We start from the raw sequence: 17,654 nt of genomic DNA on the forward strand, positions 1-17,654 counted from the left end.
ATTTTCTTCTACATGAAATTATGTAGAGTGGAGTCAGGAGTCAATGGTGGATTTCCTGTTGTGTGCCTTCAGAGGCCGCAAAAAATCAGCACAGAACGTGCCTCCAGTGAAATGAAAGGAAGAATCTAATCCGGGTTTATTATGTTGAGAGGGTGACATCTTAAGCCCACTCAAGGACATGGACAATATGCTTAAGCCTGTCTGTCTCTTTTCCATCTGTGTATGCGCTTACGGATTCATGTGATTTGAGTGAATTGTAGTGTGTGTGCAGTGAGTCTATCCCTGTTTCTATTCTAGCCCTAAGAATTGCCAAGGCATATTCCCAGAAGTTAACTACATTTGTTACAAATCCTCCTTTTAGTGGTGTACTTTATGAATAAAATGGTTTAAAATGGTCAATAAAACATGATAAAGAAAGAAATTGACAAAAGCGATCAATTCCATGCATATCTACAGCATGTTTTTGACAGGACATGCCTCATGCCTCCCGCTGCAGCCTGTGGCATGTTCACACTGGTGATCTGGGACTCTGGTCGTCTTTCAGTCAGTAGAAAGCTCTTTTTAATGTTTTAATTTATTGGAACTGTGACTTTAATTGTCTACCGTCTGTAGTTCACCCAAAAATTATATAATATTTTTTTACATCAATTACTCACCCTCATGTCGTTCCAAACCCGTAAGACTTTTGTTCATCTTCGGAGTACAAATGAAGATCTTTTTGATGAAATCGGAGGGTTTTCTGTCCCTCCATTGACAGCACAACTGCCACTTTGATGCTTCAAAAGGTTCATAAAGAGACCGTAAAACGCTTTATATGATGAACATTTTAGGCTTTTATTCACATTTAAACATTAATCAGCGAACATAAACAGAAGCTCAACTGAACCTGCTTGATGCGCAAGAACAAACCTTGCTGAAGCTCAAACGTGCTGCGTAACACGAGAATGAACCTCATTGGTTCTTGCTGAAGCTCAAACGTGCTGCGTAACTCGAGAATGAACCTCATTGGTTCTTGCTGAAGCTCAAATGTGCTGCGTAACTGGAGAATGAACCTCATTGGTTCTTGCTGAAGCTCAAATGTGCTGCGTAACTCGAGAATGAACCTCATTGGTTCTTGCTGAAGCTCAAATGTGCTGCGTAACTCGAGAATGAACCTCATTGGTTCTTGCATGTCAAGTGAACATGCTTGAGCTTCCGTTTACTACAACTGATATGCGAGTTATTAATCAATGTATATATGTGAATAAAAGCCTAAATTCAATGTTCATCATATAATGCGATTGTGTCGCTTCTGAAAATTTGGACTAAAGCACTCAATTCATATGGATTAGTTTTACGATCTCTTTATTAACATTTTGCGTCACAGTGGGAGTTGCGTAGCTGTCAACGGATCTTTTCATAAAAAATATCTTAATTTGTGTTCTGAAGATGAATGAAAGCTTTACAGGTTTAGAACGACATGAGGTGAGGAATTAATGACAGAATTTTAATTTTGGGGTGAACTATCCCTTTAAGGACTGTTTCACAGGTGCATGGGCAAAAATTGTTTATGGTTCATTGAACAAGCATTACAAACTTTGTTTAAAACCTTTCCAATAAAGATATGTAACGCTTATTTAAATTTTACATAATTTTCTTTTGTATTATTTGTATTATTTTGCTTGTGGAAATATCATATATGTCAGTGTGTATATGTATTACAGAATGCGTTTGTTCTCTGTGTAGATGCTACATGACTCTAACCACAGCGCTGTATCTGCACCGGGGCGGCTCTCCCAAAGGCCCTGCTGGAACTGGCAAGACAGAGACGGTTAAAGATCTGGGTAAATCTTTGGGCATGTACGTGATAGTGGTTAACTGCTCAGAGGGCCTGGACTTCAAATCTATGGGCCGCATGTACTCTGGGCTGGCTCAGGTATCCAGTAAACCACATCATACAAACACTTAAACTAAACAACAGTTAATGTAGTGTTGTTGAGTATGTGCTTATGTCTCTCTCCAGACAGGTGCGTGGGGCTGTTTTGATGAGTTTAACCGGATAAACATTGAGGTGCTGTCTGTGGTGGCCCAGCAGATACTGTCAATCCTGTCCGCTCTGTCTGCGGGACTCAACAAATTCACCTTTGAGGGAAGACAGATCAACTTGGTCTGGTCTTGTGGGATCTTCATCACCATGAACCCAGGTGCTCAAACTGCATTTAGTAGTGTTGAATAGTGGCATAGTCATTATGTGCTCACCATTATGTTTCTACATCGAGCCAACTTGCTTTCTTCTGTTTTTGTGGTTCTCACCCCCTCTCTTTTCTTCTGTAGGCTATGCTGGCCGCACAGAGTTGCCTGATAATTTGAAGTCTATGTTTCGGCCGATCTCTATGGTAGTGCCAGATTCTACCCTTATAGCTGAGATCACGCTTTTTGCAGAGGGTTTCAATAACTGCAAGGTACACACACACAACTTCAGTCTGATATATTTAGTCTGAAAAGAAAGTTCTTTAAGCATTGAGTGGCTGCACTTGATTAACACCAATTCAACCATTACAACAAAATGGAGAGTGTGTTTTGCAATCCATTCTGTACACTTAAAGGATCTCTGTTTAAAGCATTGAGAATCATGTCTCATCCACTGACAACCTTGGCAGAGGCCGTTTTTGTCCATTTCAAAACCTTATACTTAAGGGTGAAGTGTGTAATTGTTTGGATGCCACAATACATTCTCCTATTCCACACCTCCAAGTATCTATGATTCACCTGTTTTATTATCCACCAAGTAAAAAAGTCTGATCATTTAGGGCAGTAACAGCATACCCCTCCTCGAAAAAAAGCAGCACAACAAGGCATCATTCATGTCCGTACCACTAACACCACTAATTAAATGGTTTAATAGAGTCTTTGATTTCAGTATATATGAAGAAAAGACAGTTGTTGAGTGAGCTGCTTATTGTGGGATATTAGATTGTATTGAAGATGGAGGAGATCAACTCAGTTATGCAAACACAGATGAACTGGCTCACACTCACACACACACTCCAGGGGGCTGATCCTGCCATCGGATTACCTCCAACACGCAGCAGGCATGCCAATTGTGAGTTTACGCACGCATGTGCGCGCGAGACATCCGACCGGTGCGTAATGCCAACCCCTTCAAACGCACACTCCACAAACACACACCCCTGTGGTTGACCAAATCCCACAAGTTTCCACTGGCTGCGTCCCCTCTCTTCCCCCTGCTTGCGTGCTCCAAACGGGAAGCCTCATTTGTTGATGCCGTACACAAGCCTGGCGGGCTGGCAGCGGCACAGGCATGGGGAATTGGACTCAGAATTACAAATAATGGACTTGAGATTAAGAGAGCTGGGAAGGGAACCAGCACCGGCCCCAGCCAAGCACAGAATGTCAATGGCAGATTTGATTGTCCCGGCATACTCGGCCTCCTTCCAGACGCCCATCTGCATAGTCAATACGGCAGAATCATTGCGTGCTGTTGAGAGAGAACTATTACCTTCGCAAATGAAAGGAAATGGACATATCAATGCCGGGCCATGTTAGAGAGAGTGAGCGGGAGAGTATTGCCCTGATGCACCGGAGTGTGCAGGTCTTGGTGTTATGAGCCATAACTGACAGCGAGATGACCGTCCCCTGCGAGCCCATAGTCTGCTCAGCCTAGCGTGACTTTGGCGCGTGTTTCCGTGTGTGTGCTCGCATGAGCGTTTGTGTCAGTATAAGTAAGACTGTTAGTGGGCAGTGTGGAAACGGAGCTGACATGGTTACCCTCACACACACACACAGACTGGCTTCTGCCTTCTGTTGCACATTCACGGTTTTCATGGACACACACATGCGCTCACCTTTATGCTTCAACTCTTTGTATTCTGTCGCTCTCTCAATCATGTTGAGTTCATCTCTCATTATTTTTCATTTAACAAAACAATTGTGCTTTTTATTGTTGTCTTTCCAATAATATTTCATACAGCTTACCTTCAGACTGCTTATAGTTTATTCATGTTGAATTTACGTTGGTGAATTATTGCTAACATGCAGTTGCATTATGGGCATTTCACATGTGTATTGAAGCAAAATTTGAGCTCCTTTGTTCTGGCAAAATTATGTTTAGATTTCTTGTTTTTATATCTTTTCATTGAGGGTATGTTTACATGAAAACGATGTACTAAAAACTGAAAAGTTTTTCTTTTGTCCTTTGCATGTACAGACACCAGCGTAGGTATGCGAAATTGACTAAAAATGCTGTATTCTGCTGCCAGGCCAGTAGTTGGCGATGTCACTTTGTTAAGAAACACTACGTGCCAATAGACAGAACACCTTGCAAAACGTTTTTTAAACGGAAACGGTGCTGCGTTGAACACCCTGTTCTGATGACGCAGGAGTTGCAACTATGGCAGCTGAGAAGGCCATTCTTTGTGTTTTTTTCAAAGTAATTTTCGGAGTCTGATGAAATCGGTATAAATACGTGTTTAGTGACTGCAAAATACACTCGATGTTACAGTCACTGCCCTTGCCGACCGTCCAGAATAAACATCCCCGTCCCATTTAATTAACTTTTTTATCTCCTGGTAATCAATTCTTATTTAAATAATTGTATTTCTAGTTCTTACTTTTTTAATAGCTTGTATTTTCTTTCTCATTTTTATGTAAAGCACTTAATTACCATTGTGTATGAAATTTGGTATATAAATAAACTTGCCTTGCAATGAAGCTAAAAATATAAACAACTACATCATCATGTTGATATGCTATATTTTTACTATAAAACTCTTACGACAATCATGTCTTCTAATATCTTCAATTGTTGCATATACCGAGCTGCAGCGGACACATTTGTCTATGTCTTTAATGCCGCGTGATTTATATACATGTTGCTCCTGATTGGGCTGACATATTTGACACACCCACCAAACAAGAGAAACGCATCTCAAACCCGTTGCACACCGTTTACAGGAAACATGTCGTTCAACCCGGAAACCATAGCAAAACGTTGCGTACGGTTTGAACTTGAACGTGCCCCTGATGTACGTTTTACCATTTTAACAAATTCACGTTTCGTTTTCAAAAACTTGCACTTTTTTATAACCCATTTTCAAAAGTTTGCTTTTTCAGGCTCCCTAAACGCCATTGTCATGTGAACGAAATGTACAGAAATCCTGTAAATCCAACCAGCTGTATATTAAATGGCTATAATTCCTCTATAAATTCATAAATACTGTTGTAAAAACGGTTTCCCAAACTTTTTTGTCAGCCAAATCGATTAATGGTCACATGACATGCAGGTAAATTAATAAAAAAGTTTTGTTTTGATTGTTTTTCGCTTTTAGAATGATTTGTTTTAATTTTTTCATTTAATTAATTATTCGATTTTCATCAACTCACGAACCCACTGCAGTCCCCTCACCAACCCCCAGGGGTTTGTGAAGCCCATTTTGGGAAACCCTGTTGTAAAGCAGTGGCATACAATGCAAAACATTACTGATTTGGAATGCACTTTTTACTTAAGCTCTCAAAACACAATATATTTTTGCAAATTCGACACAGCCTTTTTGAATGCAAACCCCTTTTGAATCATTGTCTTTTCTTGAGGTTATTCATCTTACTGACTTTGATTTGGATTTCTTGACTTATGTTCCCCCATAGATGAAAAAATGATGCAATAAAGGTTATTGAATTTCCTCATTTACACCCTTCTCACTCCCTCTCATGCTCTTTCTTTACCTGTCCATCTGATATATTAATGTGTTACTGTCAGATATATTACCATGGTTTCTATTAGCTGTGGGTGTTCAAGGTCACATGATCCATTTTCTTAAGAGATTTCTATAATGTTAATGTTTGAACTGTAAACTCTTTAGACTATAATTTTCTCACCAAATGTTCCCGGTTTATTTAGAAAAATTCATATGTGAATTTTCCCAGTCCAAACAATTCCCAACAGACAAAATCAGCTCTCGGCCTACATTTTTCTTCCCCGTTTATCCAGTTTCACTCAAGAATATGAACGGGTTGTGAATGCAGTCTCATGCTAATTGTGTTCTCATCATATTAGCATTGTATTTTGTTCAAAGAGACATTGTTACACTTTTAATTGTTGTCTCTCATTGTCTCTCTTTCTCAGGTTTTGGCTAAGAAAGTCTTCACTCTGTATTCTCTGGCAGTGCAGCAGTTGTCTAAACAGGACCACTATGACTTTGGCCTGCGAGCTCTCACCTCTCTGCTTCGCTATGCTGGAAAGAAGCGCAGAGCTTGTCCTGACATTGTCGATGAAGAGGTCAGACACACAAATATGCAGCATCCAATAAATCCAGAAAGCTTTCTCTCAGAGGCCTGCTTCACCTGAATACGCCTCAGTGCGCGTTCAGTGAAACAGCCAGTTTGTGTGTGTGTGAGCACTGAACTGTCAGTGTGTTTGTGTGTGTGAAGATAGCGCTAATGTCGAGAGAGACATGTCACTAAAACGTGCTCCTCTCTGGATGTGATCAAAAATTTATCAAAGGGGACAAAACCTTAAAAGAGAAGTTGAAACGGACTCATAACCGCCACACGAGTGCTCATCTCGCCACTCTCTCAGTCTCTTTCGCTTTACTTCAATATCATCGCCCATGGAAAAGGTGCCCCATGTTTATTTAAAGGTTCACATATGTGTAAGATATGCTTGTTAAAATAAATGTCATTCGGAAGCGGTATGGCTACAGAAGAGCAGGAAGGGCAGTTTTCAGATGTATCTGAGACCAGTTTTGCGGTCTCCTGCTCATAAATTAAGGTTGACATTTGGTCAAGTGAAGCTGGCCTACTTTAGCTTTGAAGATATATTCCTGCACTGAGCTAATTTAACATCATTTTTTCATTTATACCCTTTGACCGCAGATCCTGCTGATGTCTATGAAGGACATGAACATCGCTAAACTAACCTCCATCGATCTGCCACTGTTTAATGGGATCATCCAGGATCTTTTCCCTGCCGTGGAGACGCCCACTATCAACTACGGAAAGGTAGCCTGTCCCAGCGTGCATCTGGCTTCATAATGGACTCATAAAGCAACTGAAAGTCTGTCTATTTGTGTATGAAGGTGTGCTCTGACTCAAAGCTCTTAAAAGCATATCTTTTTTTGTGTTTTTGATTACACCCATCCTATTTTTTAGAGAACAGCTCTCACACAGGCTCTCTCTCACTGAAACGCCTTTCAAAAGATCCATTAAAGCCTGCAGATATTTTCCTGCCTTGTCTGTACACAATTCACACAGTCCACTTCTTTAATACAGATAAAGGCCAATACAAAGTTGTTAGTGGGAGCTTAGAGGATAAATATCCTGACAAGCACACAAAAGCAGAGACATTCTGATCTGTGAGCTGGAGAGTTACAGAGATCCCAGTTTAACTTTGTGCCCTTGAAGTGTAATGTGCAATTTCTGTGCCAATAACTCTAACCTTTAAGGGCTTACTTATAGTTGTCTCTGCACTTCTCTGCTAAAAAATGATCTTAAACCAGCCTAGGCTGGTTTATTGATCTTAGCTGGTCTCCCATCCTGGTCAACCTGGTCTCTTGGCTGGTTTTAGAGCATTGGTTTCTTAACCTTTTTGACTCCATGGCCCCCGTTTGTCCAAGACGATATCTAAGCTGATATGTACCTCAGTTTTATGTTGTACATCTTTAATTTTAGTGGGGTTTTTTTAGGATTTCTATTAAGATTTTGTTCACAAGAACATTCTGTCATCATTTACTCACTCCCACGTTGTTCCAAACCTGTATGAGTTTCTTTCTTCTGTTGAACACAAAAGAAGATATTTTGAAGAATACAGTCGATGGTGGCCATTGACTGCCCTAGTATTTTTTCCATACAATGGTAGTCAATGGGGTCCATCAACTGTTTAGTTACCAGCATTCTTCAGAATATCTTCTTTTGTGTTCAACATAAGAAACTCATACAGGTTTGGGACAGCTTGAGGGTGAGTAAATGATGACAGAATTTTCTTTTTAGGGTGGACAATCCATTTAATATAACTAAATTTAAATAATTGAATGACTTCTTGGATACCCCCTGGAAGATAGCATGCCCTGGCCCCCTGTTTGAGAACTTCTGTTTTAGAGAGGTTTTAGAGGGATTTCTCAGCCTGGAAACCAGCTGGCCACTTAACTAAACCAGCTAAACACTAACTTGGCTTGACTGGGAGTCCAACTAGACCAGCTGAAGATCCGTTTGGGCTGGGAAAGAGAAAGCATTTTAATATCTTTAAAATGTCAAATCGCTTTAAGCACGACGCTTACAGCACCTCCTGCCTCTCTGGTCGTCTATTCGAGTACAAACTGTACTGTACAGTATCTATAACCACTGTTTTAGAGGGGATTTTAGAAGGATTTGGGAAATTTTAAAGCCAGTCAAGCTGAGAGATCAGCCGACCACTCAAGTAAACCAACTAAACACCAGCTTGTCTAGGCTGGGAGTCCTCTTAGACCAGCTGAAGATCAATTCGGATCTTTTTTAAAAGGTTAAACCATTTTAAGCAAGACACTTGGATCCAACTCATGCATCTCTATTCTAGTACAAACTGTACTGTACAGTTGGTATAAAAATAATTATTTAAATAGAGAACAATGCAAAGCTAAAACTTATATAAGATATATTGGATTCTCAAAATGTTTGAGAACCATCTTTAAGCACTTCAAAACTTGGCTTACTAAACGGCCTTCTGTTGTTTTGACTGTTTTGATTAATGCTTTGTCCAAATACACATTTGACTATGTAAAACATGGCAAAAAAGTGTTTAAACCTGTTCTGCTGAATACAGACAAATGCTCTTTCTGAGGAAGAGTTTATGGAGATATAAGGCAGACACCTCCGAACGTCTGCACAGCTGCTTCCTGCTCCTTGCACAATCAAATGCGACACACACACATAGACAAAAAGTAGAATATTTCTCCTCTGCTTCCACTCGTGCATATCATACAGTGTTTTTATTGCCGTTTTATATTACCCATCCTGTATCCTCATCTCCACCTTACTCCAGCACAAGCGCCTCAGAGCCGTTTCCTTTATTCCTCCTCTCCATCTGTTTAACGAGTCGAGAGAGAACTTGGAGAGGGAGATTAAATTAACCCGAGAGTTTAGCATGGCTGCTTTAGTGCCTCTGGAGCAGTTCTGGTTGGTGCGACTTCACTCAGGGGTGCAGTATCAGCGGGTGTTTTTATTAAGATGGCCGCCCACCTCTTGCCAGTTCATTTGTCTTTAGTGCATCAGTGAGATTCACCTCCACCGAAGGGATGTTTTTTTGCATCATGGAAAGAGTTTATGCAATGTTATGAAGCAATTAGCACATATTTGGCTATCAGAATTTAGACGTTACTCCGTCTTACACACATTTTCTTTCTCTTTATCACTAGTTGAAAGAGGCTATAGAGGCCGAGCTTCGTCAGAGCGGTCTCCAGGTGACCCCCTTCGCCGTGACCAAGGTAATTCAACTGTACGAGACCAAAAACTCCCGACACTCCTCGATGATAGTGGGGAAGACTGGCAGCGGCAAGACGGTCACATGGAGAATCCTTCAGAGCGCCCTCAGCACCTTGCACCGCAATGGAGAACCGGAATTCAACCTCATACGTGTAAGGCTTCTATCTCAATCTCTCCATCCCTTTCTCTGGATCAATAGCTAGCTATCTTGCTTTTTATGTTGTCTAAACTGCAACAGGTCAACGCAAGGTTCCTCAATAACAAAGCGGCCCCGTTTGCTTTATCGGAATGAGTTGTCTCCATGCATGACTAGTTTGAAGGGCAAAGATCATGCCTCAAAAACAAATGTCTTCGCAGCAGCTGTTTTAGAGCCTAAGAGGCTACGCCAACCTTCCATCCCTCATTACCATGAAAATGAACCGCCGTCAGCGGCCGCGCTTATTCAGCACCCGATACATTTACCACCAAGACAACAGAGTTTCCCTTAAACACTCTTCGCTGTTTAGAGAACATGTGGCAGCAAGGACTTAACACTCATTAAAAGCCCCCCTGACACACTCACGGCTCACTCGTGGGTGTTTTGAAAATGATGGCGTAGTCAAGACGGCAGCTAGCGCTAATTGCCGTCGCTTATGATCTCTTTCTTTTCACAGTTGGCTTGGCTGCGGCTAAAGGACGCTACTCCACGCTGTGCTTTTAACCCAGCCATCGGCTGAGACTCCTCATGTCTAAAACCATGTGTTTAGCATTCATGTTTGTTCTGATCTTTTTTGTTTTAGCTTCTGTTGTTTTTCCCTGTCTTTTTCATTCTCTGTAACCCCTTTCACGTTTCTCATCCTGATGCGGGTATAAATAGATGAGTGGGGTTGGGGTGGGGGGAAATATGTTTCTCAGGTTTTCATTCTTAATGATGTTCCTGGAGTGTGTGTGTGTGTGTGTGTACACGAGTGTGAGATGCAGGTGAGGTCTGAAAGATGCTTTGTTGATATTGTCAAAATCTCTTGTTTTTCTGTATAGACTCCATACAAATTTGCCCCCTTTTATACTGCACCATATTACATGTTATGAATAGTATACCACTCTTACCGAGTTTAGTTCCCACCGTGCTCCAACACACCTGGCTGCAATTTTCGAGTAAACCTAAAGAACTTGATTTGTTTATTCAGGTGGGTTTAATTAGCTTTGGAACGAAACTCTGCTGGGACGAGAAATGAGGAACCCCGTACTTGCTAAATTAAACATTTAACATAATGATGTCAGGTGACAACATGTAGCATGCTACTAGTTTTGGAATATTTGGTTATGTTGATAATAGCACATTATCAATTACAAAATTAGATTAAACACACAAATTAATAGAAATACAAAAAAACATGCATAATGAACTCACTAGGGGTGTAACGATATTCAAACCGAACTGAAAAACCACGATACACCGCTGTACTCTCATGGTGTACCGAATGCACCCCGGCCCAGCCCTGGCCCATTGTTGAAGTTGACCTAATGACTTTTTATTGATTAAATAGTCATTAGGGGTGTAACGGTACATGTATTTGTTTTCAGTACTTGTCTTATGTGTTCACAACTAATACAGCGCTGTAGCCTAACCACCATTCACCAACAATAATTGCTAAATGCTCCACGTTTTGTTACTTTCGATAAGAAATAAAGATTAATCTATCAAATTCTGTCCATTTTATCACAAAATTCAAACAATAAATGCCGTTTGGCACTCTTTAATGTGGCGTGACAGATTAGTAAAGACGTCTCTGATCAAGTGGCAGAGTGGAGCGCGAGTGAAGGCCATCATCTCTTCCTCTTTAATACTAGTTACAGAATGAACATGAATGAACATCTATATGTTGAAAGATACAGTACAACTTACTGAAACGTGTCATATCTCGTGTAATCGCTCGAATTTAGAAGATTTAGAACAAAACTGCCTTAAGGGGGTCGCACACCAGATGAGAAGCTCTGCACAACGTCTTTAAAATTCAAACACATTATTTTCTGAGTGTACACACACCAGCTACGACTCAGCACGCTGTTCAAAATCAATTTACCTAGTTTTATATAAAAAATATTTTTTATAATAGTCTTAAATTGTCGTTAATGTACATACTGACTTCACCCTGTGCTGCAAAATATCTTTACCTTTACAATTATAGTTTAACTGCTTGAATAAAGCCTAAACATAGGCCTATAGGAAAAATATAATAAATAAACCGGCACCAGGTCACAACACACTTCAGCTGGATATACTATTGCTGAAAATAGAGTAGAGTAGCGCAACATAAAGACGACGAAAAACTCAATGAATTTGGGAAACAACTTGAATTATATGCGACAAACCACTGATTCTGAGGGACAAAATGCAGAAATCAGCTGAGTGGATGAAGATTGCTGATGCTTTTCAGGTGAGCTTTTCAATGATTTCAGTTAATGTAAGTTACGCCCTGAGGTAAAATGTTCAGGCTGCAGACTTATCAACGATTGTATTTAATTGCACAGTACAATCATAACATGGTATAGACATTATCTTAATTTCCTCATGTCTTTTAACATAACAGTATTGCTGAACAATACTGATAATCATAGAATGTGCGCGTCCAGTGTGCGATACACCGAGTTGTCCTGGACGTTGCATAGCTCTGCGCTTCTCGTCCGGTGTGCGACCCCCTTGATGTGCAGTTTACATGTTTGCATACAATTTGTCATTTGAATGTTGATTATTATATCTAAAAAATAATAAGCAATTGAATTTAGGCTAAAAGTTTGGGCTATGTTGTTACTGTTTAATATCATAGTAATGTGCAAGTAAGGGCCCCCTATATAGTTTAGCAGCAGAGATCTTAAGAAACGTAAATATAATTGAATTCAGAATGCACTATAAAGCACAGTATTCAGTGAGTAGTAAGGTAGTGTTCCATTCTGAACATAGCCTAATTCTCTCCGGCTCTCTCCCTCCAGTGCATTCGCCCCTGTCCCTGTCACTGTCTAATTCTCTGTGGGTTTGGGTACCCGTGGTGACTGTGTGTCTGTGTGGGTTTGGCGTCCTGGTGTTAGCATGTGAGTGTGTGTGTGTGAGAGAGAGAGAGTCTAAATCTCTGTTGGTTTGCATCTCTTGGTACTTTTTGCCTAGTGTGTGTGATTCTTTACAGTTTTGGGGTCCATCTTGTTCTCCGCTCTCTCTGTGACTCAAGCTGCCATTTCTATTTGCATCCTTCCTTTCTCTCTCCCTCCTTCCTTGTGTCTCTCCATCTCTCGATGCCTGTCTCCTCTTTCATATCTGACTCAACACTCCTCCCTCTTTGCATATCTATTTCTGGTGCCTATCTTTATCTCTCCATGCAAACATCACCTCACCCTGTTTCCTCATTACCACCACTCCATATAACACACACACACACACACACACTCCCTTGAGTCTCCTGTGTGTCAGTCTCTCACCTCTGTATGATTTCACCTCTGTTTGATTCCTATCCTGTAGTTGAATAATTCCCTCCGACTTTGACCTTTTACCTTTGCTGATGCCCCTTTAGGAGTGTCCCCTAAACCCCAAGGCAGTGAGCCTGGGAGAGTTGTACGGAGAATACAACCTCTCCACCAATGAGTGGACGGATGGTGTTCTCTCCTCGCTCATGAGGACGGCCTGTGCAGGTACATTTTGTCTCGTCTTTGTTTTGTTTTGTTTTAAAGCATTTACAAGCATTTCCGTGCCTGGTGTACCCTGTGTAAGCTGTGTAAATGTCAGCTTAACTTGAGTTTAAAGATGGAGAACAAAAAAATTTGTACAATTTGGATTCAGCCATTTGTTTGGATCGCACTTGTAGTCAAATACACAGTATGTGCATATAAAGACGGCAGTCTGTGGAAAAGTTCTGCAGCAGTGCTCTTTAATCGTCACTCTCGCACTTCTCTCTTCTTCACATCAATACAACGTCAAATACATTTCCCCCTAGAACTGTCAAAACTTGCTAAAGAAAAACAAGCTCAGGTGTCTCATTAAAGGGAGAGGAAGCTACTTGCTGAGTCTGTTTTGCACCCATAGTGTCGATTTGGTTTTAGCGTGACAGAGTACTGTTTTAATGATGGACGCTTTAATATTACTCACTGGTTTCCAGAAGAAACACATTTTTGGTGTGGAGATACATTAGACTCAAAAAATTCAACAGTTTCTAATTCTAGCTTACAGTAGTTTAATGCTGGTTAACAAAGCATGCAGCAATAATTGCTAATAACAAGAGATTTAAAGGGGTTATGAATTGAGAAATCAACTTTTCATCCAGCCTTTGATATATAAAAGTTTGTGATATAAGAATATCCTGTAAGTTTCGGAGCTGAAAACTTCCTTGTTAGTCAAAAAAAAAGCTTTTACTGACACCAGGCCCAACAAACGCTCGATCTCAGAATATGCCAACCCTTGACGTCATCGTGTGGTGAAACGCCGCCTCAAGCCCGCCCACGACTCGTGGAGCTAAACGGATCGCGCTACCAAGCAATAAACATGCCGAAGATAGCAAGATATTGCGCTGTGCCTGAAGAACACAGTCACTGCATAAGCTTCCTTCGGATTCTAATATTAGGAATGTGTGGTTGAACTTTATTTTTAATGAAGTTCTAGCTCACGTACGTAAGACATTGGACGTTTGTTCGCTTCATTTCACCGCGAGACAGGATTTGCAGACATTTTGAGATTAAAACAAAATGCTGTGCCTTCTATATTGGATCCGACAGGAACGGTGCAACACACTTGTGTGAGTAAAACATGTTTTTTATATGTGATAGCATTGCATTGTTACAGATCGTTTGATATCTACTAATTATGTTGCGGAGGGCTCTGAACCGGTTCAAGGAACGAAAACGAAAAACGGAAACGAACGAAATTTTAAGAGGAACAAAAACGAAAACGAAAGCAAAATCAATTTGAATCGTTCTGAACAGAAACGTTAATTTGAAATGACCATTAACCGGTTAATAACGTTATTTTATCGTTCTCTTTAATATTTTAATTTGGCAGTGACCAATCATGAATAGAGTAGTACAGCATGTGACGTTGACGGATCAAGCGTGAGTGAAATGCCCGCGCACCATCATCTATGAATCTACCGGTAACGCAAGTCGGTGTAGAGCGCGCATTTTCATGCCTCAAGTACATTTCTTTCCCCGCTGAGGTCTACAATGAAAGCGCAGGTATTGGAGGACATCATTTTCGTATGTTTAAATAAGCAGTACAGACTTTAAGCTCAAATAGTCTGATTTAGGTAGTAGGTTACTAGCATCTATCAAACATTTTTCCTATAGTCTTTCAGATTGCCAATACAGCTCAATGTTGTCTATATAGTCGGTTGATGCTTCGTATTAAATGGTATGTTATATTGCATTAAATGATCAAGCTTTATTAGCTGACTGAATTTGATTATGTGATGCAAGGACGTGTTGCGCAGTGTTTGCTTTGAAATTACCAGTTGACGGTGCATTAAAAGAGCAATGGTTATCCAGTTTATTTATTCTTTATTCATGCAATTTTTTAAACAAGTCGTGTTGAAAAAAAAGTTATGTACAAAGAATGTTATCACTCTTCTGAAAAGAATAGGCATATAGAGCACTAGGGCACTTTCCGCTCCATTAAAACAGGTCAATATTTGTCCCGCTGTTTATGCTTTGTAATTAATGCATGTATTTCTGTTGTGGTTTTAAAAATGTTATGAAATAAATATTCAAGTTTAATTATCATGCGTTATATTATTATTGAGTGAAAATAAGTCTTTATTTATACATATTTGTTTGTTTGGCTAAATTAAATTAAAATAACGTTATTAACCGTTATTTTTTCAAATCAAACCGTTTTCGGAACAGTAATGTTTAATGAGGAACGCAAAAACGGAAACGTTAAAATATCGATTCTGCTCGGAGTGAACCGATTGATTTTTTTTTCCGTTTTTAGGCCTTGTTTCCAGGAGAGAGGCTCAAAACCAAGGCAGAAAATAGCCTATTACTTATTCATTATGATGTTTTTGAATGTAAATAAGTTGACCTCAGACAACAGTATAAAACAATTAAAAAGCCAGTTCATGACACCATCAAGCCGCACTGAAGATTGGATAAGATTTGCATATTTAATGAGCTTCTGCTCTCCCTGTCAGCCCACAGCCAGGGCTCGCAAAATGTCTTTATCAAACAAACACAATGATTCATCTCTCATCCACCCGCGATTGATTGGAATGTTATTCTTTTATTAACGTTATTGTCCCGCCCGATCGATGAATATGTCGAACCACACACACACACACACAAGGGCACGCGCGCCCTTCAAATATCAAGTCTAGAGAGTGAACAATGCACATCAACACCGTAATGAACCAAGAACACCACAAATAAAGTATTCTCCAGTCTGTGACAGTGTGCTCCAATCATAGATGTACACATAATCAATACTATCTGTAACAATGCAATCGCATATAAAAAAATCTTTTACTTCATTCGTTCATGTAATCTCATCCTGTCTGCAAATCCAGTCTCGTTTACAAACTAATTTGTGTTTAAATGAACATGCGTGCAATGTCTTCCACACGTGAGCTGGATATTCATTAAAAAAAAGTTAGTCCATGCATTCATAATATTGGAATCCGAAAAGCTTATGTGGTATGTTTACTGCTTAGAAATTCGATGCAGTTTAGCTCTATATGCTGCTCTTAGCTGTCACGTTAGTAGCATGAGTCGGTGGGCGGGGCTACAGAATCAGGCGTTGTTCTTCTTCTGTTGAGGCGGTGCTTCACTACACTCTTACGTTTTCTGGGCCTGGTTTCAATAAAAGCTTTTCTTTGACTAACAAGGAAGTTTTCAGCTCTGAAACTTACAGGATATTCTTATATTACCATGACCTTTTATATATCAAAAGCTCAAGGGAAAGTTTTCTCAATTCATCACCCCTTTAATAAAGACCTCTCTCTATAAAAAGATTTAGATTTGACATCCTTTACTGTATGAAATGCCCACTTTGGTAAAAGATACATCATGCAGATGTATCCTGCGGTCATTGAGTGTTTCGGGTCTTTCAACATCAGGCGACCCGGCTGGAGTTGATCATTTATTGATGGATGAAAAAAAAAAAATCCTCATTGAATGTCCTGTAATGTACTTTTGTGAGGCACATTTCGTAGGTAAGAGTAAGAGGTGTTGTGAATGCTGTTTCATGTTGACTTTAAAGCTTGTGCTCATCAAGAAGTTTAGATTGTTGCTGATAGCAGGCGTTCTGCGACGTCAGCTGAAGCACTGACAGAGGAAATGAATCCTGATGTGACAAGAAAGAACAAACGGAAGAGAGAAAGAAAGAAAGTGCGAGTGAAAGTGGCTGTAGAAAAGTTTGCTGATTAGTTTTCTTTTCGCCATCCCGTCCAGCCTGGTCTCTTTTGTGGTCCACAAACTCTCTGTCTCTGTGCCAGTCTCTAGAGTATCACAGGAAATCACATAGCTTGTTTTTTCCAGGCTTTCTCTTTGATCGCTATACAGCCTTTTAAAGCAGCAGGTATTGCTCGTGTGTTTTTCGTCAGTTTTTGTACTTTCGTTCTGTGTACAATCCAATATGAAGTTATGTTTCTCAATTACTGGTCTATGTACACATGCAGGCTTGTGTTATGGTTTATTATTATAATTAATTATATGTATTTTTTCTTTATTGGAGTGATCTCAATGTTTTGTGGACTGTAGCTCCTGTCAAACTGATCTGGTCTTTCACTCTTTTTGATGTTCTCTGTCTCTTGGCTTGGACATTATTCTGAACTTGACCAACATACAGCTCAAATCCCCTCTCTTTCCATCTTTCTCTCTCTTTCTAAGTTCTTCACTTGCAGTTTAGTTTGATTTATTGGCATGACAAATAACCACATTTGTGTTGACAAAGCATTTGCAGCTTATTGTTGTAGAGAAATGACAATAGTGGAAAACAAAGAATGGAGGACAATGAATCTGCTCAGAATGGCAGCTAGGATTTTTCTCAGTTTGTCTCATGCGTCTCTAAATGTGTAATATTACAGAGATGGTCTATATGAGTTTACTCTTAGAACGCTGATACTGATAATGATTTTGATATCCCTTTAAACACATTTTCAAGAAGCCCACCCCTCGGTGAACTACCTGAAAAAAGGCAAATTTCGAGGCCTGCAGCTTGGGATCGAAGTCTTCTCTGTAAAATAGTTTGTTTG

The 17,654-nt window shown here is 40.0% G+C and overlaps 1 protein-coding gene across 1 annotated transcript in view; it reads left to right on the forward strand.

The window, feature by feature from the left end:
* The window catches only part of dnah2 (dynein, axonemal, heavy chain 2), a 198,846-nt gene that overhangs the window by 109,406 nt on the left and 71,786 nt on the right, over positions 1–17,654 (forward strand). Inside the window, exons 33-39 of the mRNA XM_079809147.1 lie at positions 1,726–1,915; positions 2,003–2,183; positions 2,314–2,441; positions 6,122–6,274; positions 6,871–6,996; positions 9,384–9,602; positions 12,993–13,110. Coding sequence (XP_079665273.1) covers positions 1,726–1,915; positions 2,003–2,183; positions 2,314–2,441; positions 6,122–6,274; positions 6,871–6,996; positions 9,384–9,602; positions 12,993–13,110 — 1,115 coding nt within the window. The remainder of the gene's footprint in view (positions 1–1,725; positions 1,916–2,002; positions 2,184–2,313; positions 2,442–6,121; positions 6,275–6,870; positions 6,997–9,383; positions 9,603–12,992; positions 13,111–17,654) is intronic.

The sequence above is a fragment of the Gobio gobio genome, assembly GCF_949357685.1.
Source record: "Gobio gobio genome assembly, chromosome: 2".
NCBI lineage: Eukaryota > Metazoa > Chordata > Actinopteri > Cypriniformes > Gobionidae > Gobio > Gobio gobio.